Source organism: Onychomys torridus, chromosome 16 (genome assembly GCF_903995425.1).
Source record: "Onychomys torridus chromosome 16, mOncTor1.1, whole genome shotgun sequence".
NCBI lineage: Eukaryota > Metazoa > Chordata > Mammalia > Rodentia > Cricetidae > Onychomys > Onychomys torridus.
This window is the reverse complement of record NC_050458.1, coordinates 54289220-54303851: the sequence shown is the minus strand read 5'-3', so window position 1 is coordinate 54303851 and position 14632 is coordinate 54289220. Positions and strand designations below refer to the sequence as shown.

The 14632-nt window shown below is 49.2% G+C and overlaps 1 protein-coding gene across 5 annotated transcripts; it reads left to right on the top strand.

The window, feature by feature from the left end:
* The first annotated feature begins 7894 nt into the window (after positions 1 to 7894).
* Positions 7895 to 11125, top strand: Arsa (arylsulfatase A). 5 transcript variants are annotated; one of them, XM_036208849.1, is made up of 8 exons: positions 7895 to 8595; positions 8752 to 8992; positions 9100 to 9318; positions 9393 to 9562; positions 9884 to 10008; positions 10101 to 10228; positions 10506 to 10568; positions 10651 to 11125. In XM_036208849.1, the coding sequence occupies exons 1-8, from the start codon at positions 8378 to 8380 to the stop codon at positions 10984 to 10986; spliced, it is 1500 nt and encodes a 499-aa protein (XP_036064742.1). In that variant the 5' UTR covers positions 7895 to 8377; the 3' UTR covers positions 10987 to 11125. The 5 variants fall into 5 exon arrangements, with proteins under 5 accessions (XP_036064742.1, XP_036064746.1, XP_036064745.1 ...); XM_036208853.1 differs by having other exon boundaries at positions 10667 to 10794; XM_036208852.1 differs by having other exon boundaries at positions 10466 to 10568; positions 10651 to 10754.
* The last annotated feature ends 3507 nt before the right edge of the window (positions 11126 to 14632 follow it).

Below are 14632 nucleotides of genomic sequence, written 5' to 3'. Positions count from 1 at the left end.
CCTAATTTCTTTAGAAAAAAAAAAGAAAGAAAGAAAGAAAAAGAAAAAAGAACATTGTTGAGATTATAAGGCTCAGGATTTGTGAGACCTCAAGTTCAATCCTTAGGATGGGTGAGGAACAAAAGCTGAGATCAATTTTCTCACCAGAAAAAAAAAAAAAAAGTAAACAATAAACACACACAGAGAGAGAAGATGATTTGACTTGGTAGTGTTACATGAATTTCTAAATAATGTGTTGTACAAAACAAATATAAAAATTTCATTTGTCGCCGGGCAGTGGTGGCGCATGCCTTTAACCCCAGCACTCGGGAGGCAGAGCCAGGTGGATCTCTGTGAGTTCGAGGCCAGCCTGGTCTACCAAGTGAGTTCCAGGAAAGGCGCAAAGCTACACAGAGAAACCCTGTCTCGAAAAAACAAAACAAAACAAACAAACAAAAAAAAACAAACAAACAAAAAAAATTTTTCATTTGTCAATTTTAGAAGCACTCAAGAAAAATATTCCCAGAGACAACAATGATGGTTAAGAGAAGGGTTGGGAGCCAGATGTGGTAGCACAGGACTAAACGTAGCACTGGGGAAGGCCAGGCAGGAAGGGCAGGAGGGCAAGCTCTTCCTCAGCTGCATAGTAAGTTCAAGGGTAGGCTGGTCTGTACAAGAGCTTGTCTTACAGGGGGGCAGGGGCAGTGAGAAAGTTCAGTGGGTAAAGGCACATGGTGCCAAGCCTGATAACCTGAATGACTTGCGTTCAGTTTTAGGGGATTTTCTCAAGCCCCTGAAGGATCTTGAGAACTGTCTCTTATAAGTTGTCCTTTGAGCTCTGCTTGCACACATACACACAAGAAAGAAAGAAATGCTGGCCGGGTGGTGGTGGCACACACCTTTAATCCCAGCACTCGGGAGGCAGGGGCAGGCAGATCTCTGAGTTCGAGGCCAGCCTGGGCTACAGAGTGAGTTCCAGGACAGCCAGGACTACACAGAGAAACCCTGTCTGGAAAAAAGAGTGAAAAATAAACACAGACTAAAAATTATAGTCTCTACTCACTTAAGAATGGAACCAGTTGCCAAGCATGGTAGTGCCTGCCTGTAACTCCAGTACTGGAAAGGCTGATACAAGAAGATCAGAAGTTTAAGCCCAGCCTAGGATACATTGTTGAGTTCAGTTAGCTTTGTCTATTTGTTTCTTGGTTGAGATGGTCTCAATCTTATAGCTAAAGCTGTCCTGGAATTCCCCATGTGGCCCAGGCTGACCTCAAACTTGTGGTGGTCCTCCTGCCTCAGCCTCCCAAGTGCTGGGATTATAGGCAGGCACCAGCATGCTCAGTTCTGTGGTTTTTTTTTCAAATTGGGGGTGGAGGCCAGGCAGTGGTGGCACATGCCTTTAAACCCAGCACTTGGGAGGCAGAGAGGCAGACAGATCTCTGTGAGTTCGAGGCCAGCCTGGTCTACAAAGTAAGTTCCAGGATGGTTAGGGATGTTACACAGAGAAACCTTGTCTCAAAACAAAACAAAACAAAACAAAAAATCAGGGGTGGGGGGCTTGCAAGGTCTCACTAAATAGCCCCAGCTGGCCTGGAACTCCCTTGGTAGGCCAGGCTGGCTTGGAACTCAGAGATCTTCCTGTCTCTGTCTTCCAAGTGCAGGGATCAAAATCCTGTACTATATAGCACAGTGCATTTTTTAAAAATCTTGTGGAACTTTTTAAAAAATGTATTTAGATGTTTTGTAATTTTATTTATTTGTCCGTGTGTGTGTGTGTGTGTGTGTGTGTGTGTGTGTGTGTGTGTAGTTTTGTTGTTGTTTGTAACAGATTCTTGGCCTGTAGCTATGACTGGCCTGGCTAGACTCAAACTTGAGGCAATCATATTGCCTCTGACTTCCAAGGCCACACACTGCTCAGTCTTGAATATTCTCTCTCTCTCTCTCCCTCTCTCCCTCTCTCTCTCTCCTCTTCTCTTCTCTTCTCTTTTTTGGGGGGAGGGTATTCCAGACAGGGTTTCTCTGTGTAGCTTTGGAGCCTATCCTGGAACTCCCTCTGTAGCCCAGGCTGGCTCTGAACTCACAGAGATTCACCTAGCTCTGCCTCCCAAGTGCTGGGACTAAAGGCGTGCGCCGCCGCCACCACCACCCAGACAAATATTCTCTCTTTATCCTCCTGCTGGCTGGTTATGGGACTCCAACGTGTCTTTAAATTCACATATATGGTATGGTTCCAGGGCTGGAGAGATGGCACTCAGCAGTTAAGAGCACTGGTTAGTCTTCCAGAAGACCAAGGTTCAATACCCAGCACCTACCTGGCTGTTCAAAACTGTCTGTAACTCCAGTCCCAGGGGAACTGATGCATTCTTCTGGCCTTTTCTGCCATTGCACACAAATGGTGCACAGACACATGCAGGCAAAAGACCCATATACAAAAAATAAAGTAAGCCGGGTGGTGGTGGTGGTGCATGCCTTTAATCCCAGCACTTGGGAGGCATAGGAAGGCAGATCTCTGTGAGTTTGAGGCTAGCCTGGACTACAGAGTGAGTTCCAGGAAAGGCATAAAGGTACACAGAGAAACCCTATCTCAGAAGAGAAAAAAAAGTAAAATAATAATTTTAAAACATTTTAATGATACAGTTCCTTTAGTTGGGTTCCTAAATAACTACAAGGAGCAAAAAGTATCACAGCTCCTACCTATGTTGTGATACAGACTTAATGTAAGCAATCAATAAATACCAATTGTAAGCTACTGAGGTTTGGGGATTTTTGTCTGTCAGAGTCGGTGTTTGCTCACTTGATACAGGAGGAAAACACAAACAACTTTTATGGCCAGTAAGACAAAGGCATTGAGAAGCTATGGGGATGTGAGGGAGTATGAATAGTGTAAAAACTTGGTGTGAAAGCTGAGTATCGCTCTCAGGTAATGTTTACTTAGCATTTATAAGGTTCTGAGTTTAATCTCCAGCATTATAACACACACAAAAGGAGAGCTTGGGCACTCATTGTCTGAGTCAGAAGATCGAGAATCGGGGAATTAACAGGGTATGTTTACATACCTACTATGTCATCATAAGATGGACTGTGATCTCTAAAATAAACATCCCAGCCTGGCAAAGGGACACCAGCCTGAACTATATAATACTAGGGAGGCTAAAGTGGGAGGGTTGCTTGAGTCCATGAGTCTGAAGCCACCTTGGGTATCAGCACGGCAAGACAGAGTCTCCAGAAGCTAATCACCTGACCTCCTTAATCCCCATCTGAACAGTGAAATTGAGGGAATCAGGGTTTGTGAAGGGCTATCAAACTCCTAGCCAAAGCCAACAGTCCCTGAGTCTCTCCCCCTAAGACATGCCTAAAGCTTGTACTTCCCTTCGTGGGGGGAGGGGGTGGCCTTGAATGTCTCCATCAGGATTGGCACTCAATGTAGGGCTCCAGATCCAGGAATGACTCATATCCAGGAATTGCTCCATTGTGTTACGACCAAGTCCAGGACACATTCCTAAAACCCGGGTCTTTCCCACCTTTCCCAGTGTCGCTTTCTGTTTTGTCCCAGGCTGGGGTGACTTGATGGCCAGTGAGTCAAAGGTGTCTGGGGTTATAGAGTCGCTTGCCGATCAAGGGGTCCTCACCAGCCTTGGCTAATCACGTGGTCTCTGGCACACCAGCATCTCCTCACTCTTTCACTCTGCTTCCTGGCTACATTTCTACTTCACTCTGGCCTGACCATCAGCCTCTCCAGAGCTTTCCAAGGATGTTGCTGTGCATGGATGTTCATGTGTGAGTGTGTGCATGTGTGCATGTGTGCGTGCGTGCGTGCGTGCGTGTGTGTGTGTGTGTGTGTGTGTGTGTGTGTGTGTACATGATGCGTGTACGAACATCTAGAGGACAGAGGTTAATGCCATATGTATTCCTCTATTGCTTTCCTCCTTTTTTCTTTTTGGTTTTCTTGAGACGGGGTCTCTCTGTGTAGTCCTGGCTGCCTTGGGACTTGCTCTGTAGACCAGGCTGGCTTTAAACTCAGAAATCCACCTGCCTCTGCCTCCTGAGAGCTGGGATTAAAGGTGTGAGCCATCACCGCCAGGTTTTTCCTCCTTATTTTTCGAGACAGATTCTTTCACTGAACCTGGAACTTACTGTGTTATCTAGACTGGCTGGCAACAAGCCTCCAGGGCCCACCTGTCTCCATGCCTCCCCAGCTCTGGGGCTATAGGAGTGGATTTTATGCGGGTGCTGGGCATCTGGACTCAGGTCTCATGTTTGCACAGCAATCACTTCCCCCCTGAGTTATTTTCCCCTCAACACACACCCACAATATACCTCTTAATGTCTTGAAGGGTATCCTCCAGCCGCCCCTCCCCCATAGGAGACAGCTGAGCGGATGGTGCACAATGCACATTCCTTCAGTGTGGGATGTCTTTTCCTCTACTAAACCAAGGAGCTTCTAATATTTCACTATCATTTTCATAGGCTCCTTAAGCCGTGCTCTTGATGACTCAAGTAGAAAACAATCCTTCTAGCCATTCCATCCACCCTTGCATTCCAAAAGCTATGGTCACCGAGTCGATCCATCTGATTTGCAACAGCTTCTTCCAACATCCATTCTTCAAGACTCTGTTGACTAAGATTTGTAAAATGGTACAATTATTTGGGTGTTCAGGTCTCTCTTCCCAGACTCGCTTTAAATGGCTCCTGCCCTATTCAGAAAGACCTGGTTGTCGATCCACGCGTGTTTTGTCTCACAGCCTTTGCATTTGTGCAGTATACAGTGGTAGGGGCATCTTGGCTCACCCTCATCACAGCTACACTGATTCTACATGGAGGTTCCTGGCTGCCATCACTACCACATCTAATGTCTATTGTCTGCAGTCACTTTGGGGCCTGGTTTTGCTTGAGAACATCCTTCCTGGGGGCTTTGTTTAGTTCTTTGAAAGCACTGGGAATACATTTTTGCTGGGGCAGAATCAGCATTCCTAATAAAACGCTTACAATTTTTTTTCCCATTTTTCTATAATGTAAGACTTATTTTTGGAAACTAGTTACCTGCCCAGCAGGCTCATTCACAGGTCACATGCTTACCAGAGGTCATTTCTGTGTCACCTGACAGCAATTCTTGTTCCTCCCTTAAGTATTTTTGAAGGGGGTCTCTCAGGGGTTTCCCTCACATTTAAGATTATAATAGAATGTAGCCCCTGATCCTAACTCAGCTGAAAACTTGTCTTCAGCAATCCCAAAAGCCCTACGTTGTCAGCCTGTCTCCCTCAGGTCTCAGTTCTCAGCTAAGATGTTTTGTCTTCTGGGAGAATTACCCTTTCTGGTCCTGCTCAGCACCATGCATTCCAACACCCACACTATAATAACAACGACGACGACATTATGGAGCAGCAATGGGGGAGGGAAGGTGTAGGCCTGAGGTGTCCTAGGTCCCCACATCAGCTGGTACAAGAACAGATACAGAACTCTCTAGTCAGGCCAATGTCGCCACTCCAATTACCCCATCTTACCCCCTTGCAGAAGCCTCTCCCACCCCTTTCCAAGGTACAGAACTAAGAGACCTGCCACTCATTGCAAGGCTCCTTTCTCAGGTGTGGGCGTTTGTCCAAAATTAGCAGTGCCCCAGGCAGGCATCATCTGAAGCCACTTCCTGAACCCTAGCAGGCTACTTCCAACTGAGGCTCTGTTGTTGGAGGGGAAAAAAAAAAGAAAGGAAGAAAAAAAGAGTTCACATCTCTAAAGTCAGGTTGGCCTTCAGAGCTTGGCTTTGAACAGAGCTGGCAGCATACACACACACCTCTTTCCAAGTTTCCCAAGGCTCCAGGTCAGAGCTGAGCCCGAGCAGCCTTCACGTGTATACACACCTGAGGGTCCTTAAGAACCTAGGGAGAAAGTACCACAATTTGCATAACATCACAACCCTACACGGGCTCTCCAGAAAATAATGGGCAGGCCTGGGGTAGTTCCCACCTTGCAACGGAAAGAGAAGTGCTTTTGGTTGATTCCTTTCAAATTACAATTCACAGTGCCCACCAGCTGTGAGAGCTCCAATTTACAGTTTCAAAGATTTCTGGGACACAGAAGAGCTTTCTGTCCTGACTGTAATAGAAGGACTACGGGCAACCCCCACCCTATGCACAGGCCCAGAAACTGAGCTGGAATGTGACACTGAGAGAATCACAAACTGAAGATTGTCTCCCCTCAAACTCCCCTCCCACCCCACCCCACCCCCCCCCCGCCAAGCACACTTCACATGAGGTCTACAGTAGCCTCAGACCAAGTTCCTTTTCTGTACCGTCTCTGGGGTCTCTGCCATTCAAACTTTGTTCCTGTGGTACCCATTATCTAGCAGATTTCATCAGAAAAATTCCAGATGCCCAGGCAGCCAGGCTTCAGTGGAAGTCCATGACCAGTTTACTCTTCAGTTCTGAATCATTCACATTCTGCCTGCCAGAGGGCACCCTCAACCCTGTATCACATGATGTCTGCTCCTGACCCAACCCCAAGTCAGTGTTGGACCTCTGGGTGAACAGGGTCATATCTCTCCACGTGAATCTGAGTCCTGATCCTTACTGTAGTCCCTTCTGGAGGCCCTTCCAGAACCCTCTTTATCTTCCCCCTGGCTCCAGAGTTAGTAACCAGGGAAAATCTTCCCTTCCTGGGTCCTCTGGTCATGACCTTCCTTTGTTTGTTTGTTTGTTTTTCGAGACAGGGTTTCTCCATGTAGCTTTGTGCCTTTCCTGGAACTCACTCTGTAGACCAGGCTGGCCATGAACTCACAGAGATCCGCAGGGCTCTGCCTCCCGAGTGCTGGGATTAAAGGCGTGTGCCAGAGGTCTTGGAGGGGCACTCTAGTTTATGGAGCAATCATAGGCCAAGAATCTGGACAAGTTATTGCCCTAGGAACAGCCACCTGCGGGGAAAATACCCTGGAAGAAACTTGCCCCGGAAAAGTGACTCAGGTCAGGGACTTTTGGGGGTGGGGTGATCTGGGAAGTTCAGTTCACCGACCTTTAGATGTTAAGATACACTAAGCAAAGTACCCACCCTTCCACCCCCTGAGGGGCATATCTGTTATTCTCTCTTGACAGTTAAAAAACTGGTGACCAAAAATGGTTAAGTCCAAGACTGCATAAAGAGCTGGAAAACAAGTCATGTTGTCTACACATGAGTTCCTCAATACTAATGTCCCAAGTCATAACCACACATGGACCCAAAACCCCTCCCACCTCAAACACTAGACAGAAACACACACACACACACACACACACACACACACACACACACACACAAAGCTAACTCAAACCCCAGAGATACACACCTCACCTCTAACACCACAGGCACACACAACACACTCAGCCTTAAACACCAGGTACACATGTAGGAAGAAAAAAAAAAATTAAGAATGTGATAGCATGTTTCACAAAATGCACCCAAGGTGGCTGTGAGCAAAAAGCCCTGATTCGTTTCAACCCGACTGTCCGCTTTTCTCTTGCTTTGCTCATTCAGAAGGGGATGCTGAGGTCTTTTCAACAAGGATCCCTCAAATCTCTCAATCAGGGGGAATGGGACAAACAAACCATCCTTCCCCAAAGGAACGCCAGGCACGCTCTAACAGCGAGGCAGATAGTTGATGCACCGCTAGGCAGTCCAGCAGCTGAGCCCACCGCGCAGGAGCAATGAGCGCAAGGTTACCAAGCCCAGCAGCACGGGACACGCCAACCGGCGCAGAGAGGGGTGCGGAGCGCGTGAGCAATCCCCAGCCTCACCCCGTCCCGCCGCGATCCCAGGTGCCGCATAAGCCCCATCCCGGGAAGGACCCGTCGGCACACAAACCCGCCTCGCTCAGCTGCCCAGCTCCGCCCCGCCCCGCCCCGCCGCAGCTCCACCCCTCCCCGCCTCCGTACCGCCCGGTCCCAGCGCCCGCCCCTCTCGAGCAGCCAGGTGTCTCGTGACCAAGGGCGTATCCCAGACGGCCTGAGACCGACGCTGTCTATGACCAGTTCCTCCTCAGTTCTGAACCGCCCTCGTCCCATGGCGCCGGAGGCCTCCCGGGTCAATGTGAAGTGACGTCTGCTCCTGATCCCAACCGAGCCCGTGCTAGGACCTCTGGGTGAACAGGGTCAGATCCCCGCGCGTGAATCTAAAGAAGCCCTGGTCCTTTAGGGGCCCTGTGGAGTTACACCCCAGGCCACCACCTCCCGAGTTCTGACAGATTCGCTGGAGCTTCAGAAAGTGGGGCTTCTGATAGAAGGAGTATTGGGGTCTGGGGGCTCAGGGGAGAAGGAAGACTGGGCCTGGGACTTCAGGCGAGGGCTGGCCTGTTGGCTCAGGGAACGAACCTGCTGGAATCGCTCTGCCTTTCCTACCAAGGGTCTGAAGAAACAGGCCCATCTGTATCTCTGCCATGGGGGCCCTGGAGGCCCTCTTTTTGGCATTGGCTGCAGGCCTGAGCACTGCCAGCCCACCTAACATCGTGCTGATCTTTGCTGATGACCTGGGCTATGGAGACCTAGGCTCCTATGGGCACCCCAGTTCCACCACCCCCAACCTGGATCAGTTGGCTGCAGGGGGACTGCGGTTCACAGATTTCTATGTGCCTGTGTCTCTGTGCACACCATCTCGGTGAGTGAGGGACCTTGACCCCTCCCCTATCCCCTACCCATCCCATTTCTGTCTCTGTGAGTCAGTCCTCAGCTCTCCCTCCCTCTCTCTGTGCTCCTCCCCGGTGCTCATCTCTGTGGGACTCACAGATTATGGATTGTGTGGCTTGTACTACAGGGCTGCCCTCCTGACTGGCCGGCTCCCAGTTCGAACAGGCATGTACCCTGGAGTTCTGAGGCCCAGCTCTCAAGGGGGCCTGCCCCTGGAGGAGGTGACTCTGGCTGAGGTCCTAGCTGCTCGAGGCTATCTTACAGGGATGGCTGGCAAGTGGCATCTTGGAGTGGGGCCAGAGGGGGCCTTCCTGCCCCCACATCAGGGCTTCCACCGATTCCTGGGCATCCCATATTCCCATGACCAGGTACAAACCACCTGGGCCCTCCGCTGCCCCCACCACCACATCCAAGCCCTCTTATCAATGTCCCCTAACCCATAGCCAGACCTCTCTCACTGGAACTGTCTCCCCAGGGTCCTTGTCAGAACCTAACCTGCTTCCCACCAGACACTCCCTGCAGTGGTGGCTGTGATCAAGGCCTGGTTCCCATCCCATTACTGGCCAACCTGTCTGTGGAGGCCCAGCCCCCTTGGCTGCCTGGACTAGAAGCCCGTTATGTGTCTTTCTCCCGAGACCTCATGGCTGATGCCCAGCGCCAGGGCAAACCCTTCTTCCTGTACTACGCTTCCCACGTGAGTGACCGTGGCCCCACCCTCCTGGCTGCCCAAGACCTGTGCCCCGTGCTGACTCCACTCTCTGCCCCCAGCACACCCACTACCCACAGTTCAGTGGAGAAAGCTTCACAGAGCGCTCAGGCCGTGGGCCATTTGGGGATTCCTTGATGGAGCTGGACGGAGCTGTCGGGGCCTTGATGACAGCTGTGGGGGATCTAGGTCTGCTCGGAGAGACACTGGTCATCTTCACTGCAGATAACGGGTACGAGCCAGAGCAGGGGACACTCATTGCTCCATCATAAGCAAGGACTCTAGGGTCCGTCTGCCCCAGCTATTTGTTGAAGACTGTGGTATAAAAAGGCTCTTAAGAGAGATGGCTAGCCTTGTTATAGCGATCCATGGGGTCACAGACTGGGGACCACAGGTATACAGAGTTGCTGGTCTTGGTAGGCAAGGGAGGAAACAGGCAAATAACGATCATTCTTGGCAAAATTTATAACTTTAAAATATGGGGCTGGTAGTCACCAGTGGTGGGTCAGGGCCCTTGGCCTCTCATTACTGATGGCTTCCTTGTGTATCCTAGTCCTGAGTTGATGCGTATGTCCAATGGTGGCTGCTCTGGCCTCTTGCGATGTGGAAAAGGAACAACTTTTGAAGGTGGTGTCCGAGAACCTGCTTTGGCCTTCTGGCCAGGCCACATTACTCCTGGTCAGTCCTCTGGCCCTCTTTTTGTAGACCCTTGGCCCTATCTCCCCAGCCTTGATGGTGAACTGGGTGACCAAACAGCTGTCTGTCCACAGGTGTAACCCACGAGCTGGCCAGCTCTCTGGACCTGCTGCCCACCTTAGCAGCTCTGACCGGGGCTCCACTGCCCAATATTACCTTGGATGGTGTTGACCTCAGCCCCTTGCTGCTAGGCACAGGCGAGGTAGGGCCAATAATCCCTTGACTGCCCCTCCCACCTCCACTGCCCCATGCTGGTCTTCCTTTAGGTATGAATCTGGGCAGTGCTGGAGAGTCCATGCCTTATGTCTCTTTTGATGAGTGGCCTCTGAGTACCACCTGGCGAGTTCCTTGGGTGGGCCAAAAAGGGGTCCACCACCAGTGCCTAACACAAGAGCTCTTAGAGATCTCTCCCACCCTGTGACCTTGACTTTGCCCTCAGAGCCCACGGAAGTCTGTCTTCTTCTACCCGCCCTACCCAGACGAGATCCACGGGGTCTTTGCTGTGCGAAGTGGGAAATACAAGGCTCATTTCTACACCCAGGGTAACTCTCTCTCCCTGGCTTCCTCTCCCTGACCCTGATGGCCCCCAGCTGCTCTATCATCTGCCCCTTCCTGTACAAAAAGCTGGCCCCCTCTCCAGGCTCTGCCCACAGCGACACCACTGCTGACCCTGCCTGCCACGCTGCCAGCCCTCTGACCGCTCATGAGCCCCCACTACTCTATGACTTGTCGGAGGACCCTGGCGAGAACTACAATCTTCTGGAAAGCATGGAAGACATCTCCACAGAAGTTCTGCAGGCTCTGAAGCACCTGGAGCTGCTCAAGGCCCAATATGATGCAGACATGACCTTCAGCCCCAGCCAGATAGCCAGGGGTGAGGACCCTGCCCTACAGATCTGCTGTCAGCCAAGCTGCTTTCCCCACCCAATCTGCTGCAGCTGCCCAGACGCCCAGACCTGAGGGTCCTGAAGAAATCACAGTGGTCCCCCAAGGGTAGCCCAGGACCCCTAACCCTATCCTGAGTGTGTGATGGTTCACCAGAGGGGCGGGGGGCAAGTGTGTAGTTTGTATCTGGTAATGTAATAACATCAGACTTGCAGGTGTGCTAATTCATCTAGTCCTTGTGGTAACTCTGAGGTCAGTGCTATTCTCCTGTGCTGCAAAATGAGGAAACTGAGGCATGGGGAAATCTCATGGATCTGTTCAAGTCCAATGTCACTTTACCAGAAAGAGCTCAAGCTGGGATTTTAACCCAGGCATCCAGGCTCTGAAATTTGCCCCGCCCTGGTGATCTGCATGTATTCACAGACACATCTCTGAAGCATGGACATGTTTGTTCACAGAAGCCAGTACTGCATTCAGGTGCCAGGAACTGTGAGGAAGGGGTAGTGAGGGCATGGTATCCAGGAGACCCTAAAGGTGCAAAGCCCCCCGGAACATAGGTTTTCCTCAAGAAGCACTCTTAGGGGCCCTGGAACTGGCTACCTTGGTTCTTCTAAGAAATCTGTCACTTGGAATTAGGTGATGAACTGCTCATTCCAGATAGAGTGAAGGAATTGGGGGCCCTGCTAGATCCCCAAAAGGAGCATGAGCAGCTCCTAAGACAGTACAGTGGGGCATTTCTCCATAGTGCATACTTCAGGTCTCCTCATCCCACCTAATTTTCTACAAAGTAACTTTTAAGAACATCTGTCAGGGGCCATGAGATGACTGGATGGGTAAAAATGCTTGCTGTGCAGGCCTGACAGCCTGAGTTCAATCCCCAGGAACTCTGGGGATTGTGCTCTGACCTCCACACATGCTCTGTCGCCCACACATGTCTGAACTTACATCACACTCACATGAGCAATGATGACAATAATAATAATAATAAAAAATGTAAAAAAAAAAAAAAACCTATTGGGTTGGAGTGCACCATGTTCAAATTCCAAACTTCTCAGTGACCCACTATTCCCTCAGGCTTACTGCAAGCTGGCCTGGCTGCTCTTTCCACTCACAATATTCTGCCTCAGATGTTAGCCTCTATAGAAAGAGACCTTTGGACTGTCTGCCTACCTGTTTGTATGGCAATGTGTGCTATACATCCCAGGTGCTCCTCACTACTGGTCACATTAGAACAGTAGCCCTCAGGGTGTGCCAATATCTCTAGCAAACTGTTGTTGCCTCTCTTTAAGGGGAGATAGACTTCCAGGTGTCAAGCATACAGCCTCTCTCCTTCAAGGTGGTGACCAACCTGAGTGGATTACATCCCAGTGATTGGTCCAGGAGTGGCCTATGACCAGGAGTCCAGGGAGTGACAGGTTGGGTGGGGTGATCTGGGTGAGAACCTAACTTTAGCAGTGTTGCTGGCCCTGGAGAGAACCAGGTGATTATTAAACCAGTGTCTCCAGCTGCCTGCCTGGAGAGCATCAAATGTAAAAAAGTAAATCCTGCCTGTTGGTGCTTCTGCTGGTGAACTGTTTGCCACTTGCAGCCGATGTGGCCTGGCAGGAATGAGGCCTGAATGGAATGTATGGATCAGCTTTGCGGAGACAGAATACCTCATGTTCCAGATGTTTGCTTGAGGTCCTCTACATCTCCGTTTTCCATATAACTCCATAACCTCTTATCTGGTTGAGAAGCTACCCTGACCACATTCCAAGGTCTGCTGTGCCCCCAGGCTATGCACACAAGGTAGAGGTTTCTTTGGGGATATCCAGCAGGAACTTATCCTGGCTTAAAGAGCTCCTGCATCACTTAGCAAAGTGGAGGGCTGGTCCCAGATGATCGATACTGTTCAAGGTGAAGATAGAAAAAAGAACTGAAACATGAAACACCCATACATCACCTTGAGAACAACAATAATGACACATAAAAACAACCAGTCCCTATCAAAACCAGTAGATATCAGCACCTGGGTACAACCTTTGGGAAAAGCTTCTGCTCCATTCTTCCATCAGCATAGGGTGTATTTTAATGCTGATCCCATCATATGTACTACTCTGTAGTGTCCTCAAAGGATAAAGATGCTCTTAACACAGGAAAGACAGGTACATGTGAGGTTTCAGTGCCATTGAATCTTGCAGAGTGCAGTGTGTGGGTATTGCCTAGACAGACAATAGGAAACCTGGGCATGCTACAGTCTGAAGAGGAGGTGACTTGAGATATGTATGTGAATAAAGCCACCAATAGCTATACACTCAGGGTTTTCATATTTGTTTATATCATTCTGTAATTTACACTTCAATAAAAATCTGTAGCAGTCCTTTAAAGCAATAATACTCGTCATATGAGAGCAAAATCATGGAATAGGAGATGAGCAGACTGTTTAATAGCCACAGTCTTTGCTATGATTTGTATGTGTGCATACATGCTTGTTTCTCATTATTTCAGCCAAATGCAATCTATTTGTACAGAGGCTCATATGCAGGTATACCTATACATATACACACATGTGCATGTGTGCCCACATTCACACAGGCATATCATGAATATTTGTGCAGATACGTGCATACAGTAACAGGTACATTCACACATGGATGATACAGACACATATACACATGCACTTGAATATATACATACATTCACACATGTACTCATAAACAGTTATCGCCCCCTGGTGCCCCACATGATTCTGATTTCATCATGTTTTCTGTGCAGTGCTGGAGCAAGGTGACCTCAAAAAACATCTATCTTTCTCATTTCTATGCTGTTGATTAAAAAAAAAAAAAAAAAAAAAAAGCCAATACCTCTTCCTAGGAGCCTCCTAGGTATTGTCCCTTGCCTAGCTGTCCTTTCCCATGCATTTTTCTCAAGTGACCAGAAGGGGGAGTAAAAGGGAACGTTTCATGGAATAATGTTTCCTTCAATTCACCTCTTTTCTGAAGGTTCTTAATTACAAACGTAGTTTTTGAGGAGGGCACAAGTCACTGGGCTGACTCCATTTTCGTCCTTCTCTGGCTTTTTTTTTTTTTTTTTTAAACACTTTAACTTTCTTCCCTCCTGAGTCAGTATCTCTCCCCCTTTGTACTGGGGACCACAGTACTAATAAGAACTGCTTGGTAAACATCTTTCTATCCAAGGATTTAAACCACCCCCAAAGCAACAACTAAGCTTTGCAAGGCACATCACCCCTTCGAAAGAGGGCGACTACCTGGGATGGCAAGGTTACACCGTGGAGAATGAGCAATCGCTTGGAAACCAGATTGCTCTCAAGCAATGACGGTGGTAACTTCTCCAGAATCCCTTGCAGAACAAGAACTGAAATAATGACCTGATCGAGAGCATCTGCCCTCGGTTATGCAGACTCTCAAACCCCTGCCCCCATTTATTGCCCTTTTCCATAAAAATCTCAAGTTCCTTGTTGGCCGCTTGAAGATAGGCTCAAGGTTATAGAACCCCTTTGCTCTTTACAACATGGCCACCGTGGTTAAATCTTTCTCTACCCAGCTCACTATTCATTTTTTTATTGGTGTTTTGGGATGGGTGAACTAGTCTGTTGGTACTCCTAGAACAAGATACTTTTGCCGGTAACAATGTATCAAAGCAAACGGGACACACTCAGTAACCTTAGTCTGGGAAGGAAGGCAGTGCTGCCCTACCCAAACACCATTCTCTGTGGAGTTAA